The following is a 13,745-nucleotide window of genomic DNA, read 5'->3' on the forward strand; positions in this document are numbered from 1 at the left end:
GAGAGGGTGTGAAGTATTGGATTATGGCTTTCAATTGCATTAAAAGCTGTTGGAGTGGCATAGTGAGTGAATGAGGGGCAATATAGAGCAGAGAGACCAGTTAGGAGAGTATTCAGTAGTCAAGGGGAAGGTGGTGGGGGTCTGAACCAAAGCAGTAGCAGTGGGGGTGGGAGAGTGTCAGCCAGGGGAGAGATTAAGGTCAGAACAGAAGGTGTTTCTGGTCAGGGAGCAATCTTAGAACACCCCCAGAGGCGCAGCCACCTGCCTCTTGAGAAAAGAAGATCAGCTCTCCCGACCCTCCCAGTAGTCTTATTTTCCATCATGCACCCACCCAGCCAAGGACTATAGGATTTGGCTCGTCTGAATCAAAATAGCGCAAGGGCAGTGCATTTCTGGAGTTGTTGTGTGTTAAGGGATTTCTTTGTATTATGAATTAAAAATATATGGGAGGAAACACGTGTCAAGGGCCCTCTCAGCATGAGGCATTGCACTGGGCATCCTGCCGGAAGTGAGGGAAGATGGATATAAAGATCAATAAAGTGTGGTTCCTCCCCTCAAGTTGCTCTTGATCTTGTAGGTGAGACAGAAATGTAGACAACTAACCATAATATAAGGCAGATCATGATGCCGGCGTCAACAGCGGTGTACACGTGCTTGATCCCGGCCAAAGGTGAAGAAGAACACAAGCATAAATAACATTCTGGTTGCCCAGATGAGGGAGCGATTAATTCTCACCACAGGCTCAGTCTTGCTTTATAGAAGAGGCGACATCTGAGCAGGGTCTGGGGGGAGAGAGGGAGGTTGGCAGGTGAAGAATGGCATCCCAGGTCGAAGGACCAGCAAAGTCAAGTCATTCTTCAGGAGAAAAAAAAAATCCCAAAGGAATGAATCAACTGGGGCTTACTGAAAACAAATCCACAAGACAGCTGGAAATAGAAACACTGGAGTTCTAGATTTTGGTGTTTTCGTCTAAACTTTAATTGAATTCTTATTACCCTCTCATTACCTTGGAGAAAACAGTTTGAACTCCTGGGGGGAATAATGTGATGTAAACAGAAGGCACTGAAATAAATAGGTGTATTAGTGTACAAAGGATAGTCATTTAAGTCTGTTCAAATCCTAATAATAAGAGTTGACTGACATGAACGACCTACATGCCGAGATTCCAGCTAGACCTGCCTCTGGGGCCTCTGCTCTAGAGACGGATGGGCAGGAGAGGCGGGTGTTCTCTGGGCCAACCTGATTTCTCTCCTGCCACCCTGTCTCCCCCGTAGGTCAACAACGAACGCTTGTATCTGCCCCTGAAGCTGGGCCAAGGGAAAATAAATATCTTTTCCTTCGGCTTCCACGTGGTGGTGGAGACAGAGTTTGGCCTGAAGGTGGTGTATGACTGGAAGACCTTCCTGTCCGTCACGGTCCCTCGGAGCATGCAGAATGGCACGTCCGGCCTGTGTGGCCGCTACAACAGCAACCCCGACGACGATCTGGAGATGCCCATGGGTCTGCTGGCTTCCAGCGTCAGCGAGTTTGGGCAGAGCTGGGTGAAGAGGGACACCTTCTGCCAGGTTGGCTGTGGGGACCGCTGCCCGTCCTGCACCAAGGTGGAAGGCTTCTCCAAAGTGCAGCAGCTGTGTGGCCTGATCCCCAACCAGAATGCGGGCTTCACCAAGTGTCACAGCAAAGTCAACCCCACCTTCTTCTACAAGAACTGCCTGTTTGACTCGTGCATCGATGGGGGCGCGGTGCAGACTGCCTGCAGCTGGCTGCAAAACTACGCCAGCACCTGCCAGACTCAGGGGATCGCTGTGACCGGCTGGAGGAATTACACGTCCTGCTGTGAGTCCCTCCCCCTCCCTCTCTCTCCTACCTCGGTCAGTGGCTGTGGGCGGGCGAGCTTCCAGCTCCGTGGGAGTCCACTGAGCAGAGCCGTCTAAGGACATGCACCTGGAATGGAGTTTGACATCCGCAACAGGATATGTAACCCCTCAGAGCCTCCATTTCCTAATCCGTAAGATGGGGATAATGCCACCTGTTTCACGCGTTGCTCTAAAGATGAAATAAGATCACGTACATAAAGCACCAGAGCATCATGTACAGCATTTGGACTCAGCTCAGGGCACAATACAATTTTAAGAAAGGGCTAAGGGACGAAGCGTTAGTTAGGCGGTTGGTTTGTTCTAGAACCTCACAGGCCCATCACCGTGCCAGTAATTTCCATGCTTTTTCTAAGTGTGCTATTCTGTTTGATTCATACATGTCATCAGTCTTAGTGTTAGAAACATAGTGGAACATTAAAAGCGTTAGAAAAAGAATTAGAGCCCCTGGATTCTAGCCTTGCTCTGTCCTTAAGGGTCGGTGTGACCTTGGAGGAATTAACTTCCCCCTGATAATGCTGTGATAATGCTGCTGCCTACACCCTTCATGCCACAGAAACATCCAGAGGATCAAATTAGGTAATTGAAAGCATAACACACTGTATGCATGCCAAGTGGTGTTGTTGTTATATTAATGGCTTGCTCTGAGCCAAGCCCGGTGCTAAACACTTTATCAACATTATCTCGTTTATTCTCCTCAGGAACCCAATTAGTCAGGGAGAAACAAAGACTCCGAGGAGTTAAATAACTTGCCTAAGGTCCTACAATCTCAGTGGCAAAGTCAGGATTCGACCTTCTAACCCCAAAGCTCATGCTGTCAACCCATATACAATGTATTGGTGTGCTCTGTACTAGAATAATCTGCCTGCATTGAGCATATCCTAATAGGAAAGGACTGAGCAGAGAAACCACCAGTGGTCTTTGGCCAGCCTGCCTTGGTCCATTTTCCCATCTTGATCTCATTAGCTATAGCAAATTTCTCCTGGCCTAACTGTATGAAAAGGCTACAGATGGATGCTGAGTGCACAGACCCCTAAATACGTGATTCAGTGGGGGGTCCCAGAGAATAAGCTCCCTTTCCATCCTGAAAAAGAGGGGATTTTGATGAAAACCCAGAACCGCTATTGTAGTTTAAGGCTCCCATGGCTGGTTTACATTCTACATAATTGGAATTGTGTAGATTGTGGGGGAAGGATGGGCCGAAGTAGGGAGAGGGAGGGATGGACGCCAGGACCTTATTAGCCAGGCTCGGTCCCTGAGTGGGAGGTGGTGGGGATGATGCCAGCAGGAGTGGCTGTCCAGACTAATGGGCCTTTGGTGACTTCAGTGAAATAAATACGCCTATAAACAAGTCAGGGTCTGGAGAAGTCCCCAGAGCACCTCTGGATTCACTGGGGGTCAGCGTGGTGACCAGAGAGCCAGAGAGCTTGCCTTCACCTAAATCAGAAAACCACGCTTTGGACCCCGGGACCTGGGGGTGCAGGCAGGGAAAGTCTGTTGGGAAAGAGACCACCTGCTTCCTCTTGAGACTTACTGTAGGGCATTCCCTCTGTTCCTGTAGTCGGGCCACGGTGGCTGAACCACTCCCTGGGGGGCTGCGATGCAGGTCAGGGCACAGTGGATGCCAAAAACCACCGCTTCTAGCTGCAGTGCATGGGGAACTCATGGGCAAGAGCTGTTTTTAGAGGGGGCTAATGTCAGGAAGCCTCACTTTAAGTTACAGGTCTCAATTTTTGTCACTTGTGGAAAGGAAAAGGAATTGTGTTGGGAAGCCTCTTCCCTACCTGGGAGGAAGAAAATGTCCCTACCCCTATCATGCTTGGACCCATAGGGCTAAAAATAATGCAGGATGGGCAAACAGTTTTGAAAAGACTCTTCAGGATATAAAGACCATTTTTTCTTGTTCTTCTGCTTCTCCACCAACAACCCTTCCCTCTCCCCTCCTCAGACTTCTGCACAGACATGGGTTGCCTCTGTTATGTGTAGTAATGGGGACTCTAGCCAAGGCACTCAGAGTAGAGTCTGTCCTGCCTGTCGCCATTGGCCTTGGGCCTCATCCCGGCCTAGACCAGCTGCCCACCAGCAGGGCTGAGGCTGGGCTGCCTGAGCTCCAGTTAGACCTGCCCCCACCTCGGGCTGTCAGGACGGGGGCAAAGATCTGAAAGAGAGCTCCTGAGGAGAGAGATGCTGGTAGTGACTGAAAAAAAAAAAAAAAAGAAATGCTAAAATAAGAGAAAAAATTATACTTTAAAGAAGGTATGTGGGTGGGGATGGGGGGGCGGGCACAGTTGGAGCAGCTGAATTTTCCATTTTGAATTTCAGAAGCAGAGAAAAGCTGCAGGAGACTGAGTCCTAACTCAGTCATTCCTCATTCCGTCTGAGAGACTGGTGAACCCGGAAAGCTGTGTTCTTTGGCAGGGTGGGACGTGAACCTCTGAGAAGTGAGGGCAGGGTTCACATCCCCCTGCCCCCAAGAATTAGTCCAATCCAACACTCACATGTCAACATACAAGAAATGGCATTTTCAGGAACAAAAGGGGTAATCCAGAACAGCCTGTTACACTTACCCCTTAGGTGACAAGGCAAAGTTCTGTTCTTTTTCAATGGCATTGGCTGTTCCTATCAATGGGATAATTGATCATTATTATTGAGTAAGAAATTGATAATTATTACCAATTATTAATTAAGAAATTGATAATTTCTTACTCAATTACCTATTTGTAAATGCATTGGAAAACTTCCTCACCCGAGTCGACCGAACAGGTTTAGAGGGGGTGAGGGAGGTCAGTCTTCTTCATTACTAACCCCTCCTTCGATTCATTCAGGTAAGTGTCATTCCTTCAGCCTCCTAATGGGGGACTTAAATTAGTAGATGATGAGAGGACAGTAAGTCGTAAGAGAGGAAAAGCACAAACGCCTAACAGTGACTTGGCTCTGACTTCGTGCCAGGCACTATTCTAAGTGCGATACGAATCCCCACTCATATTCTCCTACCAGCCACCCTGTGAAGCAGGTGCTATGAATAGTCCCATTTTCTAGAGGAGGAAAGTGAAGCTCAGAGAAATGTAGGAACTTTGCCAAGGAAAGTGACTACAGGCAGGGCTCTTTCCACTGGGCAGCGCTGCCTCTCTGACCCTGAGTGGGCCAGGGGCTCTAGGGACTGGGACCCCCCCCCCGATGCTGCAGGGGGTGTGCAGGACCCTCTGTACAGGACCAAGTCGGGGGGGTGTCTTCCAACTTTACTGGGCCACTGTGAGAATGAAGTGGGCTGGTGTCTCGTAGTCTGTCCCACCCCACGGTTGACACCTGGTGAGTGCTCAGTCAGAGCTGGGCATCATTTTCATTTTCCCTTCTATTCAGGGTCCTGGATCCAATGTCTGGTAATTAGGGCTTCTCTTACAGATTTCTCTGCAGATCCAATAAATTCTTGTTGAATAAATTCTTCCCCTACGACAACTGTTCCCACTATTAATAGCAGAAGCTGTCATTGAGGTACCAGGCAGTGGACTAGGAACTTTGCAAAACACACCTCATTTTACCTTAACAACTACTTGGTGAGGGAGACATCACCCGCATTTTACAGAAGAGGAAATAGGCTTAGAGACAGTAGGTAACCTGCCCAGGTGGCACCGCTAATTAGTGGCAGAGCTAAGGCTCAAACCAGTCCAATTCCACAGCCATTGTCCATTGCATTGTTCTACATCACTTTTCAGGGGGATCCATGGATCCACGACCCCTCAAGACACAAAGGCTAAATAAATCAGTGTACGAGACCACAGTGGAAATCCAGGGGTAGAACCATCATCCCCCCACGACTCTCTCGGTACTTCATTTGGGTGGAGAAACTCAGTCTTAGGAATTTTAAAGCTTGTTCTCAAGAATCAAATGTTTATTAACCCCACCTGCCCTGTTCTCAGGACTGTTTGGGTGTCACAGAAGAATTGGAAGTATAAAATAGTTTATAGTCTAGTGGAAACTTGGAACAACAATGAGCATCTCTAAATAGGTAGTGTATCTTCTCGGATATTAAAATGTATTGTCGAGCTTCTGTAACAAAACCAAGTTAACACTGGCACATAAACAGAAAGATCAACCAGTGGGAAGATGAGAAAATCCAGAAATAGGCCTAAACACTAAAGAGAAATTAGTATTCCGTAAAGCTGGTGTTTCAAATTACTGGGGGGAAAAAACGTGTTCTTCAATAAATAGGAAAGGGACAAAGGACAAAATAGAAAGGGGGAAATTACTAAATCCCTCTTCACTCCTCACCCAAAAATAAAATCCAGACAGAACCAAGATCAAACGTAAAAATGTAAGTTATAAAAGTACTAGGAGAAGACAAAAGCAGTTTTGTTTTTGTTTTTGGTAATCTTGAAGTAGACAGGGCCTTTCTAAGCAAAACGCCTGAAGCCATAAGAAAAACCTGATAGATTCGACAACTTTAAAAATTTAAATTCCTACATGGCAAAAGCATAATCGAACACAGATCCCCCTCCCCCGCAAAAAAATAAAAGAAGCAGCAATTTAAAAGCCAAACGATAAATATTTTGTAACACATGATAGACACAAGTCTATTTTTAATTGTTAAAAAGCTTTTACAGTGTAATAAAAAAAAATTCAACAACACAAAATGTGCAGAGGACACAGGCAGTTCACAGAAGAAGACATATCAATGGATCATAAACAAGTGAAAAGATGATCAGTCCCACAAAGAACTCAAACTAAGGATATAGTAATTTTTTCAATTTTTTTCTATTGTGGTAAAATATACAGAACATAAAATTTACTGTCTTAACCATTTTTAGGCAAACAGTTCAGTGGCATTAAGTACTCACATTGTTGTGCAGCTACCACCACCATCCCTCTCCGGAACTCTTTTTATCTCGCAAAACTGAAACTCTATACCCATTTAAACACTAACTCCTCATTCCCCACCCACCCCGGCAGCCAACGGTTCTGTTTTTTTGTCTCTATGAACTTGAAGACTTTGGATATTTCCTATAAGTAGAATCACACAGCATCTGTCTTTTTGTGGGTGGCTTATTTCACTTAGCATAATATCCTCCAGGTTCATTCATGTTGTGGTATATCGCAGGATTTCCTTCCTCTTGAAGGCTGACTAATATTCCATTGTGTATGTAGACCACATTGGCTTGCCAATTCATCCGTCCAGGGATGCTTGGATTGCTTTCATGTTTTAGCTATTGTGAAAAATGCTGTTATGAACAGAGACATATAAATGTCTCTTTGAGAAGCTTCTTTCCATTTTTTTGAGCATATATCTAGAAGTGGAATTGTTGGATCACATGATAATTCTATTTTTTAATTTTTTGAGGACCTACCATCTTGTTTCCTGCAGCAGCTGCACCATTTTTGATTCCAAAGTGCATGAGGGTTCCAGTTTCTCCACATCTTTGCCAACTCTGGGTTTTCTGGGTTTTTTAAATAGTAGCCATCCTACAGAGTATGAGCTGGTATTTCATTCTAGCTTTGATATTTATTTCCCTGATGATTAGTGATGTTGAGCACATTTCCATGTGCTTACCAGCCATTCATATATCATCGTCTTTGGCGAAATATCTATTCAAGTTCTTTGGCCATTTTTTAATGAGTTTTTGTTGTTGTTGTGTTGAGTTTTACGACTTCTCTATATATTCTGTGTAAAAATCCCATTCTTAAACAGGATGGAGATACATATATATCATATTTGCATATGACATTTAATCTTTCATATTTCCAAGGACCAGAAGGTTGCTAAATAGTCAGTGAGGTGCTAAACAGTCAGCGAGGATGTGGGAAAATAAACCTCCTTATGTAGCCCTGGAAGGAGGATGAACTGGCACAGCCTCTTTAAAGGGCAATTCAGTTGCATCTCTCAAAAATTTAAATGTACATACCCTTTGACCCAGTAATTCTGCTTCCAGGACTTTATTGTGCAGATTCATTTACTCATGAGGTCAAAGATATATGTCTACGGATTTTCACTGCAGCATCATCATAAACACAGGAGACACACACACCATGTAGCAGTTCAAAAACAGTAATTCAAGGGTAATGGAAGGAATACAGTCATGAAAAAGCAATGAGCAGGAAAATATGTATATTATGCTCTCATGCATGTGAAAAACTGGGAATGGCATATACACATGCATGTGCCCAGTTGCACACACGTGCACACACACATGCACACATGCACACACACACCTGGATACTTATATATGCATAGAAGATTTCTGGAAGATTCGACTCTAATCTGTTACCAGAGGTGATTTTCTGTTGCACTTTTACTTGCAATGCTTGCTTGCATTGTCTCCCACATGCGGTATTACTTTTTAAGTTAAATGCCAAAAAAAATATAGTAGATCATGGTATTGGTTACATGAACCTATACATGTAAAATCCATAGAACTGTGCACCCAAAAAGTCCATCTTTGCTATTAGATAATATAAAAAAATAGAATGTGCCCCAAATGTATCCTGTATATGTATAGAGAAGTTCCAAGGGGATCCCTGGGTGGCTCAGTGGTTTAGCGCCTGTCTTTGGCCCAGGGCGTGATCCTGGAGACCTGGGATTGAGTCCCACATCAGGCTCCCTGCATGGAGCCTGCTCCTCCCTCTGCCTGTGTCTCTGCCTCTCTTTCTCTCTGTGTCTCTCATGAATAAATAAGTAAAATCTTTAAAAAAAAAAGAGAGAGAGAAGTTCCAACATAATAGTACTCATGCTTTTCATGTAAGCTGATTAAAATAATAGCCTCTATTGAACTTTCAAGCAGACCTGTCTTTAATGATTGGGTGACCCTGAACATGTATGTGCTAAGCACTGTTCTAGGCACACCGACTCACAGAAGTCCTCCCCTCACACCATGAAGTAGGTGCTGTGAGTGTCTGCATCTTACAGAGACTGAGCTGGGGCCCAGAGAGGCTAAGTGACTGGCTCCGGGCTCCTGCACCTGGCTCCGGAGTCATGCTCTTCACCAGGACCCTAATTACCTTCTATGAGATCATTCACACGCATTTGAAAACATTAGAAAATAGTACACACACACACACACACACACATGCACACACACACGGCACACACTTGCCTCCTCAGAAATCCGGGAGCTCAGGGGCCTACTGTTTATGCATTCCTGGTTCAGAAAAGATTCTGTGGAAGTTCTCGGGAGAAGGCGAGTTGCCATTGGTGTAAGGCAGTGGGGGTGAGCTTTGCCAATAAGAGGGGGCTCCCCCTAGGGCTAGAGGAGTGAGGAATTTGGGTAGGCCTAGAGGGTGAGGAGGGTATTAATAAGGGAGAGCAATACGAGCGAGGGTCTAAAAGCAGGCATGAGTGTGGGGCGCCCCTGAAGGTCATGAGGGGTGCCCGGCTAAAGTCGAGATGCATGTCGGGAGGTGAGGTGAAGGTAGCAGGTTAGCATGGACCTCAAAACACAAGGCTGAGCAGAGGACAGAGATTCTGTGAGAGAATTCCAGTAGCTTCATCAGCTCTGTGGTCCATCATTTAAGAAGTAATGAGTCAGATGGAGGCTTTCCAGAAGCAGAGGGAGTCGTAGTGAGAAGAGGTGGCACAGCTCAACCCCCGCCAGGCCTCTGTCTCCCCGAGTTGAGGAGAGAACCGTGTATAGTCCTTGTGAGCGCCTGAGGCCTGACATGTGTCTTGTGTTCCAGCCGTCACCTGCCCTCCCAACAGCCACTACGAGAGCTGCGTGAGTGTCTGCCAACCGCGCTGCGCCGCCATCCGCCTCAAGAGTGAGTGCAACCACTACTGCGTGGAGGGCTGCCAGTGCGATGCTGGCTACGTCCTCAACGGCAAGAGCTGCATCCTGCCCCACAGCTGTGGCTGCTACGCCGACGGCAAATACTACGAGGTAGGCAGCCCAGCCTCGCCCGGCCCTCCTGCCGGCTGCCAAATTTCTCCTCAACTCCAAGAGCTTGGTCACAGTTGACCGCTCTTCCCTCTTCCCTATGAAAAGACGGTGCTGGTCTGCAGGGAGCTGAGGCAGGGCAAAGAGGTTAAGGAGAGGTTGGGTGAGGCCCTTGCTCCCTGAGAATCCAATGAGGAAACGAGTTGGGGCCTCACTGCCCTCCTCACTGTCCTTGGCTCTGGCAAGGCCTCCTGCACTTGAGCTCCACTAGCATGTGTCTCTCTCCGCCATGCCTCCCTCTAGGCCCTTCTGATTTCCTCACTTGTAAATCTTAGTTTGAAAGCTTCTGATGTGGCTATAGCTGGGAAATATGGTGGCTGTGAATCTGACATTTGTAGCTGTCTTAGCTAAGGACATTTTTAACTGGAAAATATGGTGCTCGAGGCCAAGAGGAATGGCCTTCCTTCTTCAGGCGATTGAAGCTCCATGAAAGTGTGTGAAGGCCACCATCTCCTCGTGTGCCATTTGTCATTCGGCCACCATCCCCAGAGCCCTCTACCCGACTACTTAATGCTGTGCCCCCCACCTTCCGCCCTCTGCTTCCCTCTCTATGGGCACTTCGGCATAGAGCTGATGAAGGTGCCCTTTGCAGATGTCACTCAGTAAGGCATTATGTAACAGCTCGCTGAATCATTTACTTTTTGTACTTTGAAATCTTTCTTTATGGGCCTTAATACGAAGCTAGAAAAAGTCTTGCCTGGAGAAAGCATTTAGTCTGTGGTTCTGCCTCAAGCCCAGTCTCTGCTGAAATGACATGCACATCCTATATTGGCGAGTAGACAGGTAATAACTGCAAGTATCGAGTATCTGCTATCTGCAGATCCCTGTGCTGGACGTGCTGCTGGGGATGATAAAGCACGTCCCCTGCCTTGAGGATCTTAAAATAAGCCTATTCGGGAGAGAAAAACATGCATTTTAAGAACAAGAGAACAATTACAAAATAACATATTAACAAGTGAAAAATAATACCCTACAGAACTAATCCACTTTAAATGAAAAAGAATAGCAGCACTAAAAAAAAAATCTAATTGAAATGTCTGAATTGGAAATAAATTAGGCAAAAAATAAATAAAGAATGTCTCCTTTTTGTAAAAATGCATTGCCTTGTTCAAGAACAACTGACTCAACTTTGTTCTGAAAGTACATAAAAGCCAGGGAATGTGGGGAGTTGCTTTAGTTTCATGTTCGGTGGGAAATCTGCTTCAGTTTGGGAAGACGGAAGTGGAGCAAAAGATTAGAACTAATCAAGGCAGACTTCCAGGAAGAGGTGGGTTTAGCTCTTAGAAATACTGCTTATTTGAAAGGAAGAGGCAGGTCATGTGAGAAAAGAAATAACAATATGTTCATCTTTCTCATAGTCTTGGAGGAGAGGTTAACCAAGCTCAAAGCTGAAAAAGCACTCTTGCAATCTCTGCTCCCGGGTCCAGAGACTTACTGAAGTGTCTGCATCCATCAGGGGTGTCACGCACCCCTCAACAGGGATGCTGAGTGGCTGTGGCATAATGAAATGGGAGCCGGGTTTGATCCTAGCTGAACCACACCACTGGTGATGTGACACTGAGTGAACTGTGTCATTTCCCTGAGCCTCCGGTGCCCTGTCTATGAAATGTGGCTCCTAATACCAATTCCATTCGGTGGTTGTATAAATAATCTACGCCAGGTGCCTCGCCTAGTGCCTGGCACCTAGCAGTTCAGTAATTGGTAGATGCTATTGTGTTTGTTGTTTTTATTCCCTTGCGTAGCATTTTGTCAATAAAAAAATCCAGGCGTGTTAATGAAATGATGCATATAAAAGCCCTTGGAACTCTCAGGAAATGCAGGTACAGCTCTCAGCGGCTATTAGCACTATAAACATTATTATCTGATTTTCATCAGACAGTCAGTGGGTTTTGACAACGGCTTCTATCTAGGAAGTAGCAAACTCACAGAACAAATAACGCACATCTCCTTGCCACCATTCAAACAAGCTTGGGGGCTTGTTTATACAGCAAATTTCCTTGGAAATAAAGGGAGAACACATCTAGCCATTAGCCTGGAGGGTAATCACCCAGCTGTCATTGCCAGGTCTAATTAAGGTAAAGAAAGCCGCGCTGGGCCCAGTGACTTCACTGTGAAGCTACCTTCATGATCAAGTTCTCCTGTGGGATAAGTTATTTACTCTTTATCATATCCACATATGCCAGGTTATTTTTCTCTTTCTGCCCATGTAATGTCTGACTTCTTATCAGAGAGAGGCCAGACCATCCACTCAATTATTCTGCAAATCTGATAAGAGAAATGAAGTCAATTTGTGAGGCTGCTGGCACCTAGAATATTTTACAGGTCTGGAAGGAGGGAAGACTTGGTTCCAGGAACTAGCTCACTTTGAGGATGAAAGAAACAGCGGCGGCATCTTGAAGTGCACTGCCCTGAGGAAACCTGTCCTGGGAGATCTCGTTCTCTATCTATTTACCTTTGAATCTGGGTCATATCTGTATGAGATAGCTGGGATTTTGATAAGTCCATAGACAAAGCAGAAAATGGTGACCAGACTGAAGCAGAGGCCTTCTTGTGCCTCGTTAAAACCTCTTCTCTGGATAGCACCATTCTGGTAAATTGAATTAGTGCCTACATCTGTACCACACAGTCTGCTTGTTGAGACCACACCCCACCCGGACAATCATGACCAATTTCTGACAGTTCCCCGGAAGTTCTCCGTCTAGAACCATTGCAAGTTCAAGAACACAAACTCCACCAAGTACGACTGTGTCTACAGATTGTTCCTTGTGTGGGGAAGAATAGGAAATAGGCTGCCACCATCCACCATGGGGGTATACTCTGCTATGGGTATTTTAGATAATGGTATAATCCCTCACCTTCTCAAGAAGGATGAGTAGCTTTTCTTCAGTAAGAACAGCAGCTACGATTTATTGAGTGCCTACGCTATGCCAGGAAATATGCCTTATATTTAATTTAATCTTCACAGCTGCCCTGCAAGACTGTGTTATCACCTCTAATTTAAAGCTGAGCAAGGGCAGCCCTGGTGGCTCAGCGGTTTAGTGCTGCCTTCAGCCCAGGGCCTGATCCTGGAGACCCGGGATTGAGTCCTGCGTCGGGCTCCCTGAATGGAGCCTGCTTCTCCCTCTGCCTGTGTCTCTCATGAATAAATAAAACCTTAAAATAAAGCTGAGCAAACCAAGGCTCTGGGAGGCTGCTGGTGCTCGTCGGGGTGGCACAGGTAGGGTGGCAGACCTGGGCCTGAAACCCAGAACCTCCATGTTCTCCAGATGCCTCACTTCAGAACACAAACGAATGGAAGGAAGTCCTTGCTACAGGACTAAATTCCAAATAGCTAGGTATAACGACAAAGTGTCGAGTGCTGGAGTACGGTGAACTGTTGAAATAGGAATCAGAATCGACTACAGCTTTATTTTAACCTATTTAAGATACGAAAAGGGCCAATTTGATCATTCTGGAGCGAGTTGGAATTGCATCGTCAAAGTGGAGACAGTCCTTGCCGGAATAATTTTCTCCCAAGAAATTTTTTTCCCCGGTCTTCACCTGCTTCCTCTAATAGCTAGCCATTCACAGGTTGGCTGTGTTTCGTTCCACGATCCAGCTGTAGAGATTCCCAAGTTCTTTTTTTTTTTTTTTAAGATTTATTTATTCATGAGAGAGAGAGAGAGAGAGAGAGAGAGAGAGAGAGGCAGAGGGAGAAGCAGGCTCCATGCAGGGAGCCCGATGCGGGACTTGATCCAGGGTCTCCAGGGTCATGCCAAGGTCACGCTAGACCCCTGAGCCACCCGGGCTGCCCGATTCCCAAGTTCCTGATGGAAACCAATAAAGACCGACTTGCATAGTGTCTGGTGTCCAGGGGCGCGGACCTGAGGTCAGCGCGGTCCTGCCCGGGGCGCGGCCTCCAGCCCCATCCAGAGGCGGGCGCCCGGGGCGCGGCGGGGCGCGGCGGGGC

The 13,745-nt window shown here is 46.3% G+C and overlaps 1 protein-coding gene across 1 annotated transcript in view; it reads left to right on the forward strand.

The window, feature by feature from the left end:
• Positions 1–13,745, forward strand: part of LOC129497383 (tubulin-specific chaperone cofactor E-like protein) — a 156,270-nt gene that overhangs the window by 125,729 nt on the left and 16,796 nt on the right. Inside the window, exons 20-21 of the mRNA XM_055306230.1 lie at positions 1,275–1,836; positions 9,540–9,739. Of these exons, the coding sequence (XP_055162205.1) occupies positions 1,275–1,836; positions 9,540–9,739 (762 nt within the window). The remainder of the gene's footprint in view (positions 1–1,274; positions 1,837–9,539; positions 9,740–13,745) is intronic.

The sequence above is a fragment of the Nyctereutes procyonoides genome, unplaced genomic scaffold, assembly GCF_905146905.1.
Source record: "Nyctereutes procyonoides isolate TBG_1078 unplaced genomic scaffold, NYPRO_anot_genome, whole genome shotgun sequence".
In the NCBI taxonomy this organism is placed as follows: Eukaryota; Metazoa; Chordata; class Mammalia; order Carnivora; family Canidae; genus Nyctereutes; species Nyctereutes procyonoides.